Source organism: Pelophylax lessonae, assembly GCF_965119305.1.
Source record: "Pelophylax lessonae genome assembly, chromosome: 4".
Classification (NCBI taxonomy): domain Eukaryota; kingdom Metazoa; phylum Chordata; class Amphibia; order Anura; family Ranidae; genus Pelophylax; species Pelophylax lessonae.
This window is the reverse complement of record NC_138771.1, coordinates 501,955,889-501,970,590: the sequence shown is the minus strand read 5'-3', so window position 1 is coordinate 501,970,590 and position 14,702 is coordinate 501,955,889. Positions and strand designations below refer to the sequence as shown.

The 14,702-nt window shown below is 44.0% G+C and overlaps 1 protein-coding gene across 1 annotated transcript in view; it reads right to left on the bottom strand.

Annotated features, from left to right (window-relative positions):
• Positions 1 to 8,849, bottom strand: part of LOC309553866 (poly(3-hydroxybutyrate) depolymerase-like) — a gene marked incomplete at its 3' end in the record, with an annotated part of 45,746 nt that extends 36,897 nt beyond the window's left edge. Inside the window, exons 1-2 of the mRNA XM_082255345.1 lie at positions 8,786 to 8,849; positions 4,413 to 4,532 (exon numbers count right to left, since the gene is read on the bottom strand). Of these exons, the coding sequence (XP_082111471.1) occupies positions 4,413 to 4,532; positions 8,786 to 8,846 (181 nt within the window). The 5' untranslated portion in view covers positions 8,847 to 8,849. The remainder of the gene's footprint in view (positions 1 to 4,412; positions 4,533 to 8,785) is intronic.
• Positions 8,850 to 14,702: the final 5,853 nt, after the last annotated feature.

The following is a 14,702-nucleotide window of genomic DNA, read 5'->3' as shown; positions in this document are numbered from 1 at the left end:
AAGTACCCCCCTACCCACCCGCGATCCCTGGCCCTGAATGCCAGCATTTCAAAATTATTGGCCTTTGAAATGCTGTCATTCCGTCTGGTGGAGACGCACAGTTTTAAAAACCTTATGTCGGTGGCTGTCCCACAGTACGTCGTGCCCAGCCGCCACTACTTTTCCAGGCAAGCCATCCCTTCCCTGCACAACCAAGTGGGGGAAAATATCAGGTGTGCACTGCGCAACGCCATCTGTGCCAAGGTCCACCTAACTACGGATACGTGGACCAGTAAGCACGGTCAGGGGCGTTATATCTCCCTAACGGCACACTGGGTAAATGCAGTGGCGGATGGGCCTGAGGCGGATAGCAATTTGGCGCATGTCCTTCCACCACCGAGGATTGCAGGGCGCTTCAGTTTGCCTCCTGTTCCTAACTCCTCCTACTCCGCTTCCTCATCCTCTACCGCCTCCTCATCCGGACAGCGTAACACCTTCACCACCAACTTCAGCACGGCCAGGGGTAAACGACAGCAGGCAGTTTTACAACTTGCCTGTTTGGGGGACAAACCACACACCGCGCAGGAGTTGTGGAGGAGCATGGAACAGCAGACAAATGAGTGGTTGCTGCCAGCGAGCCTCAAGCCCGGCCTGGTGGTGTGCGATAACGGGCGAAATCTCATAGCAGCTCTGGGCCTAGCCGGTTTGACGCACATCCCTTGCCTGGCGCATGTGCTGAATTTGGTGGTGCAGAGGTTCCTTAAAAACTACCCCGATATGTCAGAGCTGCTGCAGAAAGTGCGGGCCGTTTGTGCGCACTTTCGGCGTTCTCACCCTGCTGCTGCTCGCCTGGCAGCGCTGCAGCGTAACTTCGGCCTTCCCGCTCACCGCCTCATATGTGACGTGCCCACAAGGTGGAACTCCACCTTGCACATGCTGGAAAGACTGTGCGAGCAGCAGCAGGCCATAGTGGAGTTTCAGCTGCAGCACGCACGCGTGAGTCGCTCTGCGGAACAGCACCACTTCACCACCAATAACTGGGCCTCCATGCGAGACCTGTGTGCCTTGTTGCGCTGTTTTGAGTACTCCACCAACATGGCCAGTGGCAATGACGCCGTTCTCAGCTTAACTATCCCACTTCTATGCCTCCTTGAAAAAACAATTCGGGCGATGATGGAAGAGGATGTGGCACAGGATGAGGAGGAGGAGGAGGATGAAGAGGTAACATTTCCAAGGCTTTCAGGGCAGTCATTCGCAAGGGGCTCCGAGGGTGGGTTCCTGCACACGCAAACGCCAGGGACGCAATTGTCCAGCAGGGGCACAGTTCTGGAGGATGAGGAGGATGAGGAGGAGGAGGAGCTGGAGGAGGAGATGGAACCATGTTCACAGCAGGGTGGCACCCAGGCCAGCTCATGGCCATCACTGGTGCGTGGCTGGGGGGATACAGAGGACACGGACGATACACCTCCCACAGAGGACAGCCTTTCGTTGCCTCTGGGCAGCCTGGCACACATGAGCGATTACATGCTGCAGTGTCTCCACAACGACCGCCGAGTTGCCCACATTCTAACTTGTGCTGATTACTGGGTGGCCACGCTGCTGGATCCCCGTTACAAGGACAACGTACCGTCCTTAATTCACTCACTGGAGCGCGATCGCAAGATGCGCGAGTACAAGCGCACGCTGGTAGACGCCATGCTGCTGGCATTCCCATCTGACAGCGGGGCCACAGTGGAAGCACAAGGCAGAGGAGGAGGAGGAGGAGGTCGCCAACGCAACCAGGGCACCGCCAGCACCTCAGAAGGCAGGGTTAGCATGGCCGAAATGTGGAAAAGCTTTGTCAGCACGCCACAACAAACAGCAGCACCAGCAGCTCAGATGGAACGTCTTAGCAGGAGGCAGCATTTTACCAACATGGTGGAGCAGTATGTGTGCACACGCCTACATGTAGTGAATGACGGGTCTGCCCCCTTCAACTTCTGGGTCTCCAAATTGGGCACATGGCCTGAGCTTGCCCTTTACGCCTTGGAGGTGCTGGCGTGCCCTGCAGCCAGTGTATTATCTGAACGGGTATTTAGCACGGCTGGGGGCGTTATAACAGACAAGCGCAGCCGCCTGTCCAGAGACAATGTGGACAAGCTCACGTTCATTAAAATGAACCAGGCATGGATCCCACGGGACTTTTCCGTACCTTATGCAGAATAGCAATGGATACCGACCTTACCCACCCATTGTTCCATTTTTGCTCTTTCTCACTCTTTTGGGGTGTACCCTCATTTAAAATTTTTGAAAAGAAGCAGTGTTGGCTACCTCGTCCTCCTCCTCAGGGCCAGATTAATGTAGGGGCTATTGGAGCTGCAGCTCCAGGCCCCTACCTTTTATATAGGCCCCGGGTTGGCCATATTCACTGTTACCGCTCTTCTGTCACTTGTAAACACAGAAGTCTGGCTTCTATGCTCGCTTCCCCAGGCAGCACCCTCAGAACCTCCCCACACAGCACGAAGGCCGGACAAGGAGGGACAGTTGGCGATGCATGGATGTGTTTATGGGCTTCAGAGACAGCATCCCATGTTGAATTAGGCATGCATGGCTGCACCCTTCCTCCTCTGGGTGCATGGCAAGGCACGGCCCTTAAGGCCCTTCAAAATCCTCAGCACCAAGCCCATGATGCTGTTAATCCGGCCCTGGTCCTCCTCCACCGCCGCTTCCACCTACACCGCCCATAGGTGTGCGCAGCCTATTGCATTAAGGTGTGCACCCCAAAGTTGAAATACACATGCATGTGTTTGCCAGCAGGGAGAGTAATGTATCGGGGCCATGTACCTGTAGGCAAGGAGAAATAGAGCAGAGCAGGTCCCAGGGAGATCTTTCCCATCTCCTCACTGGCAATGCTATGTGCCCTAGGTGATTAGGGTGTGCCCAGGCACACCCAGCACACCCTGTGCGCACGCCTATGTCACCGCCACATCCACCACCACCTCAACCTCCCTCCTACTCCATATGGGCCTCGTCCTTCAGAGATGAAGAAGAACATTGTTTTATTTTTCTGTTTTTTTTTGTTGTTTTAAGTTATTTCCCTATCCACATTTGTTTGCAGAGCACTTGCCATGCTCTTAATTACGTTTTGCTGCCATTTGCAGCACTCTAGCCCTTTCCTTTGGTGTTTTAGAGCCATTTTAGTGCCTTAAAGTTCGGGTCCCCATTGACTTCAATGGGGTTCGGTGTCCGGGAAAAGTTCGGTAAAAGTCCGGGACACGGACCCGGACTTTTTTTTAAAGTTCGGCCGAACCCGTCGAACACGGACATCTAGGTGTCCGCTCAACCCTACTCACATACACATTCTTACATCTCACTGACTACTCTGGGGTTTGGTGGTTCTGTGTTCCCTTTTTCACCAACACATTCCCATTTTGCTCCTATTCGGTCACTACCTTTTGTTTTTACTTTTTTATAATTTGCACAACCCTGGGCTCAATTTACGCTCCCAGCTTCCATCCATTATGTCACTGCAATACTCTGTCACACCAGATGTAGATATATATATACACTTTTGTTACAATAATTATCTTTTGATGACAGATATGGAAGGATACAAAATGATCCCACTTATACAACATCCATCCCCCATTCGATCTCCTGTGGGTCTCCACTGGTTCTGCCCCTTCAGCTTCCCGGACAGACTTACCTTACCGCCACCAGACAGAAATGCTACTATGCTATTCTGGCTCAGCCAATTTGTTTTACCTTTTAGACATGTTTTATATGCATCCACTCCTGAAGAAGTGAGCAGTAACTAACGAAACCCGTCGAGACTAAGATGCTTTTCATCATCATGTATTAACATAACATCTGTAACCCATAATCATGTATCATACATTGTAGTGATTACCAATCGGTTTGGCATTTTTTGTATACGCATTTAATGTACTATTATGATCATTTTATTTACTCTAATAAACCTGAAATGATATCTACTCTATATTATCTGGCCACATGTGTTCACCTCATTCAAAGTCCCAGGGCTAATTTGTTCTGTTTTGTATGTTGATATGGGGATGGAGGTGTGTTACTGGTGGCACCAGACCACTTTTTAATTTGTCATCCCATAACAGGAAGAACCTGAACAAACACCATCATGGCAGGATCAACATGGATTATTTTATTGAAAGCTGCCAATTTAACAGTATTGCATTTTGTTTTTGTAATTGCTATAACAGGTAATACTTATTTGAGATTTTAGTTATTATTTTTACAATCCCAAATTTGTTTTAATAATGGTTTATACAAAATTGGGAAGAAGAATTAGCAGTTTGTAAATTTCCCAGAAATGTATCTATTGACTTGATTTTCAACAAAGTGTAAAATAGATTTTGCATTTAATTAAGTTATTTTTAATGTTTATTACATTTTTTTGACAACCAGTAAAAGCATACCTCCAGCAAAAAGAGCTGCTCCAACGATCTTCTTAGATTGAGCAACATGGAACTGACTGGCCATATATGATCCTGATGATAGTCCGGACACTGAGATGGCGGAATCCAAATTGTAACTGCCTGCAAGAAAATTGATAGTTTGGATACATGGTAAGATCATCACTATCCTGTATTAAAGTATTAAAGGAAGTTTTTACAACAACAAAACTAATATGAATATTCAAAAAATTCTAAAATATGAAAACAATAGATTATATATATATAAATGTGCATCACAAAACATTTGAATATCATCAAAAAGGTCCTTTTTTTCAATAATTAAATAAAAAAAGTAAAACTCATATATTTTTTATAGATGCGTTACACACAGAGTGATATATTGCACGCATTTCTTTTTTTTAATTTTGAAGATTATTGCTTACAGCTAGAGATAACCCAAAATTCAGTATCTCAGAAAATTAGAATATTACATAAGACCAAACTAAAAAAAATATTTTTAATAAAGAAGTTTTGGCTTACTGAAAAGTATATCTACATATGGTATAGTATGCACCATACCAATACTTGTTCGTGGCCCCTTTTGCATGAATTACTGCATCAAAGAGGCGTGGCATAGAGGCAATCAGCCTGTGGCACTGCTGAGGTGTTATGGAAGACCAGGTTGCTTTGATAGCGGCCTTGAGCTCGTCTGCATTGTTGGGTCTGGTGTCTCTTGTCCTCCTCTTGACAATATCCCACAGATTCTCTATGGGGTTTAGGTCAGACAAGTTTGCTGGCCAATCAAGCACAGTGATACCATGATCATTAAACCAGGTATTGGTACTTTCAGTGTGGGCAGGTACCAAGTCCTGCTGGAAAATGAAATCAGCATCTCTATAAAGCTGGTCAGCAGAAGGAAGCATGAAGTGCTCTAGAATTTCCTGGTAGAGGGTTGCGCTGACTTTGGACTTGATAAAACACAGTGGACCAACACCAGCATATGACATGGCTCCCCAAGTCATCACCGACTGTGGAAAATTTGCATTTAATTTGGAAATCAAGATCCCAGAGTCTAGATGAAGAGTGGAGAGTCACAGAATCCAAGTTGCATGAGGTCCAGTGTGAAGTTTCCAGTCAGTGATGATTTGGGGAGCCAGGTCATCAGCTGGTGTTCGTATACAGTTTGCTTAGCAGACTAAGGACATGGATTACTGGAACCATGTCCTGTGGTCTGATGAAACCAAGATAAACTTATTTTGTTCAGATGAAGTCAAGCGTGTGTTGGGGCAACCAGGTGAGGAGTACAAAGACAAGTGTGTCTTGCCTACAGTCAAGCATGGTGGTGGGAGTGTCATGGTCTGGGGCTGCATGAGTGCTGCCAGTACTGGGGAGCTACAGTTCATTGAGGGAACCATGAATGCCAACATGTACTGTGACATACTGAAGCAGAGCATGATCCCATCCCTTTCGGAGACTGGGCACTATTCCAACATGATAACAACCCCAAACACACCTCCAAGATGACTGCCTTGCTAAAGAAGCTGAGGGTAAAGGTGATGGACTGGCCAAGCATGTCTCCAGACCTAAACCCTATTGAGCATCTGTGGGGCATCCTCAAATGGAAGGTGGAGTAGCGCAAGGTCTCTAACATCCACTGACTCTGTGATGTCGTCATGGAGGAGTGGAAGACTCCAGTGGCAACCTGTGAAGCTCTGGTGAACTCCACGCCCAAGAGGATTAAGGTAGTGCTGGAAAATAATGGTGGCCACACAAAATATTGACATTTTGGGCCCAATTTGGACATTTTGACTTAGGGGTATACTCACTTTCATTGCCAGCGGTTTAGACATTAATGGTTGAGAGTTTAGTTTTTTTGAGGGGACAGCAAATGTACACTGCTATACAAGCTGTACACTCACTACTTTACATTGTAGCAAAGTGTCATTTCTTCAGTGTTGTCACATGAAAATATATAATAAAATATTTACAAAAATGTGAGGGGGTGTACTCACTTTTGTGAGATACTGTAGATATATATATATATATTTTTTTTTTTAAGCCCCTGCCAAACAATCTACCTGAATCTGTACAACAATTTTACTCAAATGCATGTTCAATACATTAATACTCCAGAGAACTCTCGCAGCATGGTCTCTCCCTGCCTCAGTTCTTGTCTACATTGGACTCTTGGGTGTTCCTACCCACCTTGAGGTGTTTCCACATCGCCATTAACCACATAACGACCACCAGCCGCAGTTTTACTACTGCAGGCAGCCGCTCCTGGGCAAAGTGACGTAGTACTACGTCGCTCGCTCAGGAGGCTGTAGGGGGCAAGCGCGCGCCGGTGGCGGCACGCTCCCGCCCCCGCTCGTTAGCTAGGGAGCCAGCGCGTGTGACCGGTGGCTCTGATGGCCGCCGGTCACTCACGATCTCCCGCAGCTGAGGGAAAAAGAGAGACGGCTGATGTAAACACAGCTGTCTGTCATTCTCCCTTAGATTATCACAGAGGCTATGTGATCCTGCTGTATAGGATCGCATGTCTCTGTGATGATCTCACAAGCCACGCCCCCTGACAGTTAGAATCATGCCCCTAGGGACACACTTAACCCCTTGATCACCAGTAAAGTTAACCCCTCCCCTGCCAGTGTCATTTTTACCGTAACAGTGCATATTTCTATCACTGATTACTGTTGTAATGTCACTGGTACCCGCAAAAGTGTCAAAAATGTCCGTTAGGGGTCCGATCTGTCTGCCTCAATGTCGCAGTCCCGCAAAAAAAAATCACAGATCGCCGCCATTACTAGTTAATAAAAAACATAAAAAAATGATGTAAATCTTTCCCGTAGTTAGTAAACGCAATAAATTTTGCGCAAACCAATCAAAATATGCTTTTGTGATTTTTTTTACCAAAAATATGTAGCAGAAAACAAATTGGCCTAAAATGTTAAAAAAAAATGTTTTTTACATTTTTTTTTTTGAGAATTTCATATAAAAAATTGTCAATCAAAATTGTCGCTCTATTTTTTTTATAGCGCAAAAAATAAAAATCGCACAGGTGATCAAATATCACCAAAAGAAAGCTCTGTTTGTGGGAAAAAAAGGACGTCAATTTCATTTGCGTACAGCGTCGCACGTCCACGCAATTGTCCGTTAAAGTCACGCAGTGCCGAATCGCAAAATAGGGCCTTGTCATTGAGCAGCCAAATCCTCCGGTCTGTAAGTGGTTAAAATAAATATATAAAAATGGGAGAACGTAACTCAAGAAAGATGTGCAGAACATTGAACAAAGAGATCTCATAAGGGAAATCCCCAAGAGACATAAGAGACCATAAGGTAGGTTGAGACTTAAGGTTCTACCAAACACCCAAAAACTATAAAATCATTTTTTTAAAGGACTGACTTCTTAAGAAACAGGCAAAGGGATAAGAAAGTAATATTTTACTGTTAAGCCAGGCCATAGATGGTTTCGAACCATCTATGGGCAGGCTGAATGTACCCAAGTTGATCTTGGCATAGGTGTGTGCAGCCTATTGCATTAAGGTGTGCACCCCAAAGCTCAAACAGACATGTCTTTCCCTGCAGCCTCAGCTGCACTGGACAGTGAATGAATGGAAAGTGCTCTGTGCTGAGCGGCTTCCTGTTCCTTCACAAACTGAAGCATAGTAAACCTAGTTGTGTTCACAATGTTCATTTGGAAAAAGGAAGGCACCAGTAAATTACATATTTACTAGCCCCTTTCCCCACTCTCCATCCTCCAGCGTAGTGATTAGGGGGTGCCCAGGCCTATGGATCTTGGGTACAACCTGTTTGCTCGAATTTACATGCAATTATTGCTAGCGGTTGTAATAGCCACTAGCAGTAATCAATTTTTTCTCCCGACAGGGACTGCTTCCCCTGTCCCCCAGGAGAACACACTAGCTCCATAGGAGGGATTCTCCTGTCAACATTGTCTGTCTGATTATTGATTGACTCAGGTACAACCAGCGTGTCAAATTTTTCATCCGATATTGGCCAGCAGCTTCAGTCACTAGCAATAATCCGTGTGTGTTCTCCTAGCAAGAATGGATCCCCACCTTGCGGGGAGAACACAATAGCACCACAGGAAGGATTCCCCCATCAACACTGACCGTGTTGATGGGGGAATCAAGCTATTTTCTTTCCTGCAACCCGTGGTTGCAGGAAATAAAATCACACCATCTATGACCAGCTTTACACTCTTCAACATAAGATCAGTTGATATTTATACTTATCATCAGACTCTACAAAACCTACAGGTAACTAGAAGTGTCTGTTTTAATGCTATAATATCTGATATATGAAGGACTAAATACATTCACCCTCTGGATCTCCGCTTCATGATAATAAATATATCGTAATAATATCTGATATCTTACCGAGACGTGTCTGTCCATGGACAAAGCCTACAAAAGCGAGGAACAAGATGTAACCACTCATTTTCACCAAGGCAGTCTTTCAGTGGTATGAGGATAATTCCTACCTCACTTATGAAACCCTAGGTTTTTATATAACAGTAAAAACAAGTTTTAATCTTGAACAAATAAGGTGTTTTGTAGCTGTGTGAAAAACATCTGCTAAACAGCCATGACATTTGATAAAAACTATTTCTGAATATGGAGGCAAGATTTAGCAAAATACACAAACAACACAGAAGCTGCTCAAGCATTTTTTTTTTTTTTTTTTTTTTGACAGGTGCTTCAAATATTCCAGCAGAGAGTGAAAATAATTATTTTCTAATGAAGATTCTCTAATCTTACTTCCAATTGTTTACACTAGTTACATCTGCTTTAATATTATACTTTGTATATAATAAATATTTTCTGTGTTAATAGAACTGGTAAAAAGTACACAAATACAAAGCATAAACAGATTCAGGATCTTTGTATTTTCTTTGAAAGTTGGGGTTTAGTTGGTACCCATTGTAGTCCCTTTCAAACTATTGTGTCTGCAAGTGTTTTCTTTTGCTATGTGAAAGAATAAAAAGGTTATAAAACAGAATAACTTTGTATTTTACTTCAAGTCTGATTCCTGGTCTCCTTTAGATCTGTATAGCATTTCTTCTATCATTTGCAAAGTCCATTTTTTATCTGTTCTGTGCCTAGTCATGATACATCAATTCATAATATTAACTGCACAGCCTTTAGTCTAAAAAGGCAAAAAAGGCAAAAAATTCAACCTGAGATCTAACTTTATTAGTGGCCAAAATTTTCTTTATGTCACTTCCTTCCTCCTTCCGGCCACAAATATACTTGCTTTAATTATAAATTAACTAGTACCAATACAGGCGAGCACCGGGGGAGGAGCCTACATGGCGACCGAGTGAGAGCTCGATAGGGAGCAGCTGTACCATTCTGCTATGAGGCGGCAGATCTCTGCGCCTTTGCCATCCCGCCTCTTCTACCCCCAACATGGCGTGGCCCCCTGCCGAGACGGAGCCTGGCTTACTGCCACGACCAGCCGCGGTACAGGAGTTGCCGGAACTGACAGCAGTGGCGCCAGCAACCTGTCCTGATCCCGACCTGATCCATCTGTCATCTGCCGGCCAGCACCTCCGACTGCCAGGGACCTGCAGCCGGACCAGATGCGGCCAAGTGGTGCCATAGCGGTGCAGGAGTACATTATACCACCGACTAGGAAGGAAGCAGAAGTGTGTAACATCAGAGCCTGGAGTCTGAAGGAGGCAGGGAGAGTCCCTGGGACAAAGGAGGGCTGGAGCAGCGGCTAAGAGCAATCAGGAGGGACATTTAGAAAAATCAGACCTTAATCTGATCAACAACTATATTCCCACTGACCCCATCAACATAGCGGTGAGATCACTCCAGTTCTCTCTTCTTTTTATCTTTTGCTGTTCTCCATAAATCACAGTTGCTGATTTTGCTTTACACTGACTGCATTAAGTGACTGCCTGTTGATTCTGATCTTGTTTGACTGTACTCCTGCTAAGGAGCTTGTGAGTCTTAGGGGGGGGGTCAGAAAACAAAGTTTGAAAACATGAGAGGTAAATCAGCAAGAGCCGGTGCAACCTTAAAGTCCCCTTAAAGGGAGTTGTAGCCCCGGTACAATTAAGAAGTTTATGATACAAGAAGACACCCTGGACAAACAGACCCTATTGAAATCACATAGAGCCTGTATAAAACAAAAGCAAGGGAAAAAAGCAGCCAAAACAGGCGTTTATCAGGCTTAGATACTACAGGGTAATCAAGACCAGAACAAGACTTAGAAGCTGACGCAGGGCTGGATCGCAACGCAGAGGACAAAGGGGGAAATGGCGAATATGCTTGCAGCATTAGAAAAAGCTTTAAAAACAGAATTGTCAACAATCCACAATGACTTGGGTCATCTATTAACACAAGTGGAAGACCTAGAAAAGAGACAAGACAGTTCAATTCAAACAATAAAATATCTAAAAATAGAGACGAAAGATTTAAAAATGGAATACAGAAGAAAACTGGAGTAGGAGGAGGAATCTGAGGATACAAGGCTTGCCAGAACCGTCACATGGTGAGGACAAAATTAGGAAAATTTTCAATCCACTTCTGGGAAGAGGAGAAGTGGAACAGATAAAGGTTGAGAGAGTACATCGGGTCAGAAGACCAAAAGGCATATCAGTAGGCGCCCCCAGAGATGTCATTATAAGATTCCAGAGCTACACAGAAAAGGCCCAGATCTGGGAGGGTCTGAAAGGGAAGCCATCCATAAATTATGAAAGTGCCAATATTCAGATCTTTCGCAGACTTATCACAAGCCACATTAGGAAGAAGGAGATTATTGAAACCATTTGTGGAATCGATGCAAAAGCAAAGAGTGCGGCATAACTGGGGCTTCCCAGCCTGTCTGATAGGTAGGAGGGATGGCCGCATGGCAAGATTAAGATTCCCCGAGGAGATGCGGGGCTTCTGTGGAAAACTGGAACTCCCCATCCCAAAGATGCCAGGCTGGCCCGAAAAAATAGCAATAGAAGAAACAACACAAAAAGAAGAACAGTGGTGGCTGTCCTCAAAGAAAAGAAATTGAACTATGGAGTTGTCCACAATGGGCATAGAAAAGCCATGAGGGGGCACTGCGGGTCAGGGGAGGAGGGGAGGGGCGGGAGGGGGAAGGAAGGTGTCAGAGAACACGGGATGGTAACCTAGCTGGGCCCTGACCCTCTTTTAGATAGGGAGAATAGGGTTCACCAGTGGGCAAGCAGAGCATCACCCAAAGGTAAAGAAGTAGAAGGGCAGGGAGTGCCCAAGAGTTAGATTTCTAACTACAAAGTACTTCAGGACCATGAGTTGGTCAAATCAACATCTTGCCAAGTGAAGTGGTAGAGAGGAGGTGGGTGGGGGAGGGGAGGAGAACTCTTGTGGGAAGATGAGGGATAGGGCAGGGGGTGGGAAGATAAGGGTTGGGAGGGGAACTAAGGGGAAAAAAATGTTGTGCTGATTCCTCGATAATCCTCGTTGATGTCGCCTCCCCAGAATTTAGGTTTAAATCCCCGCAGAGGACTTCTGAAGGAGGCCTCTATTCCCGCAGCCGGCCTGGGCTGGGTGGGGGAAGGAGAGGCAATAAATTTCATGAGGCGAGGGGAGAAGGAAAGACGAAATAAACTCCCTAAATTTGTTGACATACAATTTTAGAGAATTAAATACGCCAACTAAAAGGCACAAGGTATTAGAAGAGCTTAGATGAAACTCTGCTGGTATAGTATTTTTACAGGAGACATACATTGCACAGGATATAAATGTGAAAATATACTCAAAATATTACCCGGTCTGGTATTATGGAGACTCACCAACCAAGAGAGCAAAGGGGGTAGCAATGGGCCTCGCGAAGGACATGAGGTTCTCGTTAGAGGAAAGCTTGGTTGACACAGAAGGACAATATATCTTCCTGAAATGACAACTAAAGGGAATGGATTGCACTTTGGCAAATGTTTATTGCCCAAATAAAAACCCAAGAGAATATTTGAAAAAAATATTAGACAAGCTGACTTTTTTTCAAAAAAGGTAATTTGTTCCTAGCAGGTGACTTCAACTTCTGCATGGACCCGCCTCTGGACTGTACATCGAGTGCACAGGTGACAGGAGGACATCAACTCAGGATGGCAAGAAACAAGCTATTTCTTCGCCAACTGGTAGACGCTTGGAAACACCCTAAGGGGAGGGATTATTCCTTCCATTCCCCTGTGCACTCTATGTACTCAAGATTAGACTATATTATCATAGAACACAGGCTGATAGAAGCAGTTGTCAGTACCTCGATAGGGACAATGACCATATCCGATCATGCCCCAGTCACTATGAAAAAAAACTTCCAGGATCTCAGAGAAAGGTAAATTTACAAATGGGGAAATAACCCAGGAAAATACTTAGCAAGAATACTAAAGAGCAAAAAGTTGAACAACTACATTGAAAAAATAAAAAATAATAGGAGGGAAATGGTCCACTCAACAACAGATATAGCAAAAGCACTTCAAAGTTACCATGACGCTTTATATACACTGCGGCAATAGGAATTATATAAAGCAGAACAAAATAGAAAACAAAGGATACATAAATATATAAAGGAATCAAAATTATCTAAATTATCAACTGACAAACTATTAGCTCTAGAGACACCAAGAAGAAGAAAATGGAGGCACTAAAAAAGCCCAGTACCAGATGGGTATACTACCCGCTACTACAGAAGGTTCAAGGAAATATTAGTATCAAAACTTTGCACATATATGAATGGGATAGAAGAAACCCTACGGCTTACGGCTAAGATCCTAAACAGACCCCAGCCACTCCCCACCTAGGAATCTACCTCTAGCACAGGACCACCATAGACGTCCAATCCCAGGACCCGCAGAGGACACCAGGAGCCATATATTGGATTTCCACTCATACCCGCTCTATACCCCTGTGTGGGGTGGGTATCTCTGGTGAGTGCGTTATTCACTAGAGGGGTCACCAAGTACCTCACTGCCCACCATGGGGTCACTCACCGTACGTTTACGTTTGAAGATTGTCACCTGCTGCTATTAACAGACTTTTTCAATATCCCTTATTTATATTGATATTTATATTTCCACATGGTCACTGGTCCCAGCTTGGACACTTCTGTCAACGTCTAATTATCTATTTGTCACCAACACTCATCTAATTAATTTATTCATTTGTCACTAACACTTGGGCACAGACCGCTTTATACACTTAGCACTTTATATTAATGTATGCTTCACATTGCCTTATTTTATAATTCTATTCAGATATCGTGTGATTTTATTAGTTTTGAATATCATATTTTATGGTTATTTATGCATTTAACCCCTTGAGCTACAGGCGCTTATTTATTGGACTGCATATATTTATTATTTTCTTCACGTACTTTTCACACTAGTTCAGGGTACATGTGCACACGTCACTTTATTTATGCACATTGTATCCCTGTGACACTACGTGTTACACTGATTTTTTGATTTTTTGTTTATACTACACAATTTTTCCTAGTGGTTTTTTCTACACTGAATCATAGTGTATCACATTTACTTTAACACTATATACTGCCTGTTTTGCCACTAGGTAGCAACACCCCCCTTTTCCTTTTTCCCTAGTGCATCATATTTTGCTTAGCACATCTGCACTTTAGTAGCATCCCACTACATCTTTCCCTACCAGGCAGCGCCATTCCCCTACTTTTTCCTTTAACCCTCACAAATGTTATTAAAGAGTTAACCACTCCAGCCCTGGAAGGTTTTACCCCCTTAATGACCAGGCCATTTTTTCCGATTGTTACTGTAACAGAAAATTGCGCGGTCATGCAACGCTGTACCCAAATACAATTGATGTACTTTTTTTCCCCACAAATAGAGATTTCTTTTGGTGGTATTTGATCACCTCTGCGATTTTTAGATTTTGCGCTATAAACAAAAAAAAGAACGACGATTTTGAAAAAAACGCCATATTTTTTACTTTCTGCTATAAAACATTTCCAATAAAAAATTGTTAATTTTTTTTTTATCAGTTTAGGCCAATTTGTATTCTGCTACATATTTTTGGTAAAAAAAATCCCAAAAAGCGTATTTTAATTGGTTTGCGCAAAAGTTATTGCGTTTACAAACTACGGGATAGATTTTTGGACTTTTTATTTATTTATTTATTTATTTATGTGTTTTAGTAATGGCGGCGATCAGCATTTTAGTGGGACTTCGACATTGAGGCGGACAGATCGGACCCCCAACTGACATTTTTGACACTTTTTGGAGACCAGTGACATTAATACAGTAATCAGTGCTAAATAATATGCACAGTTACTGTATAAATGTGAAAG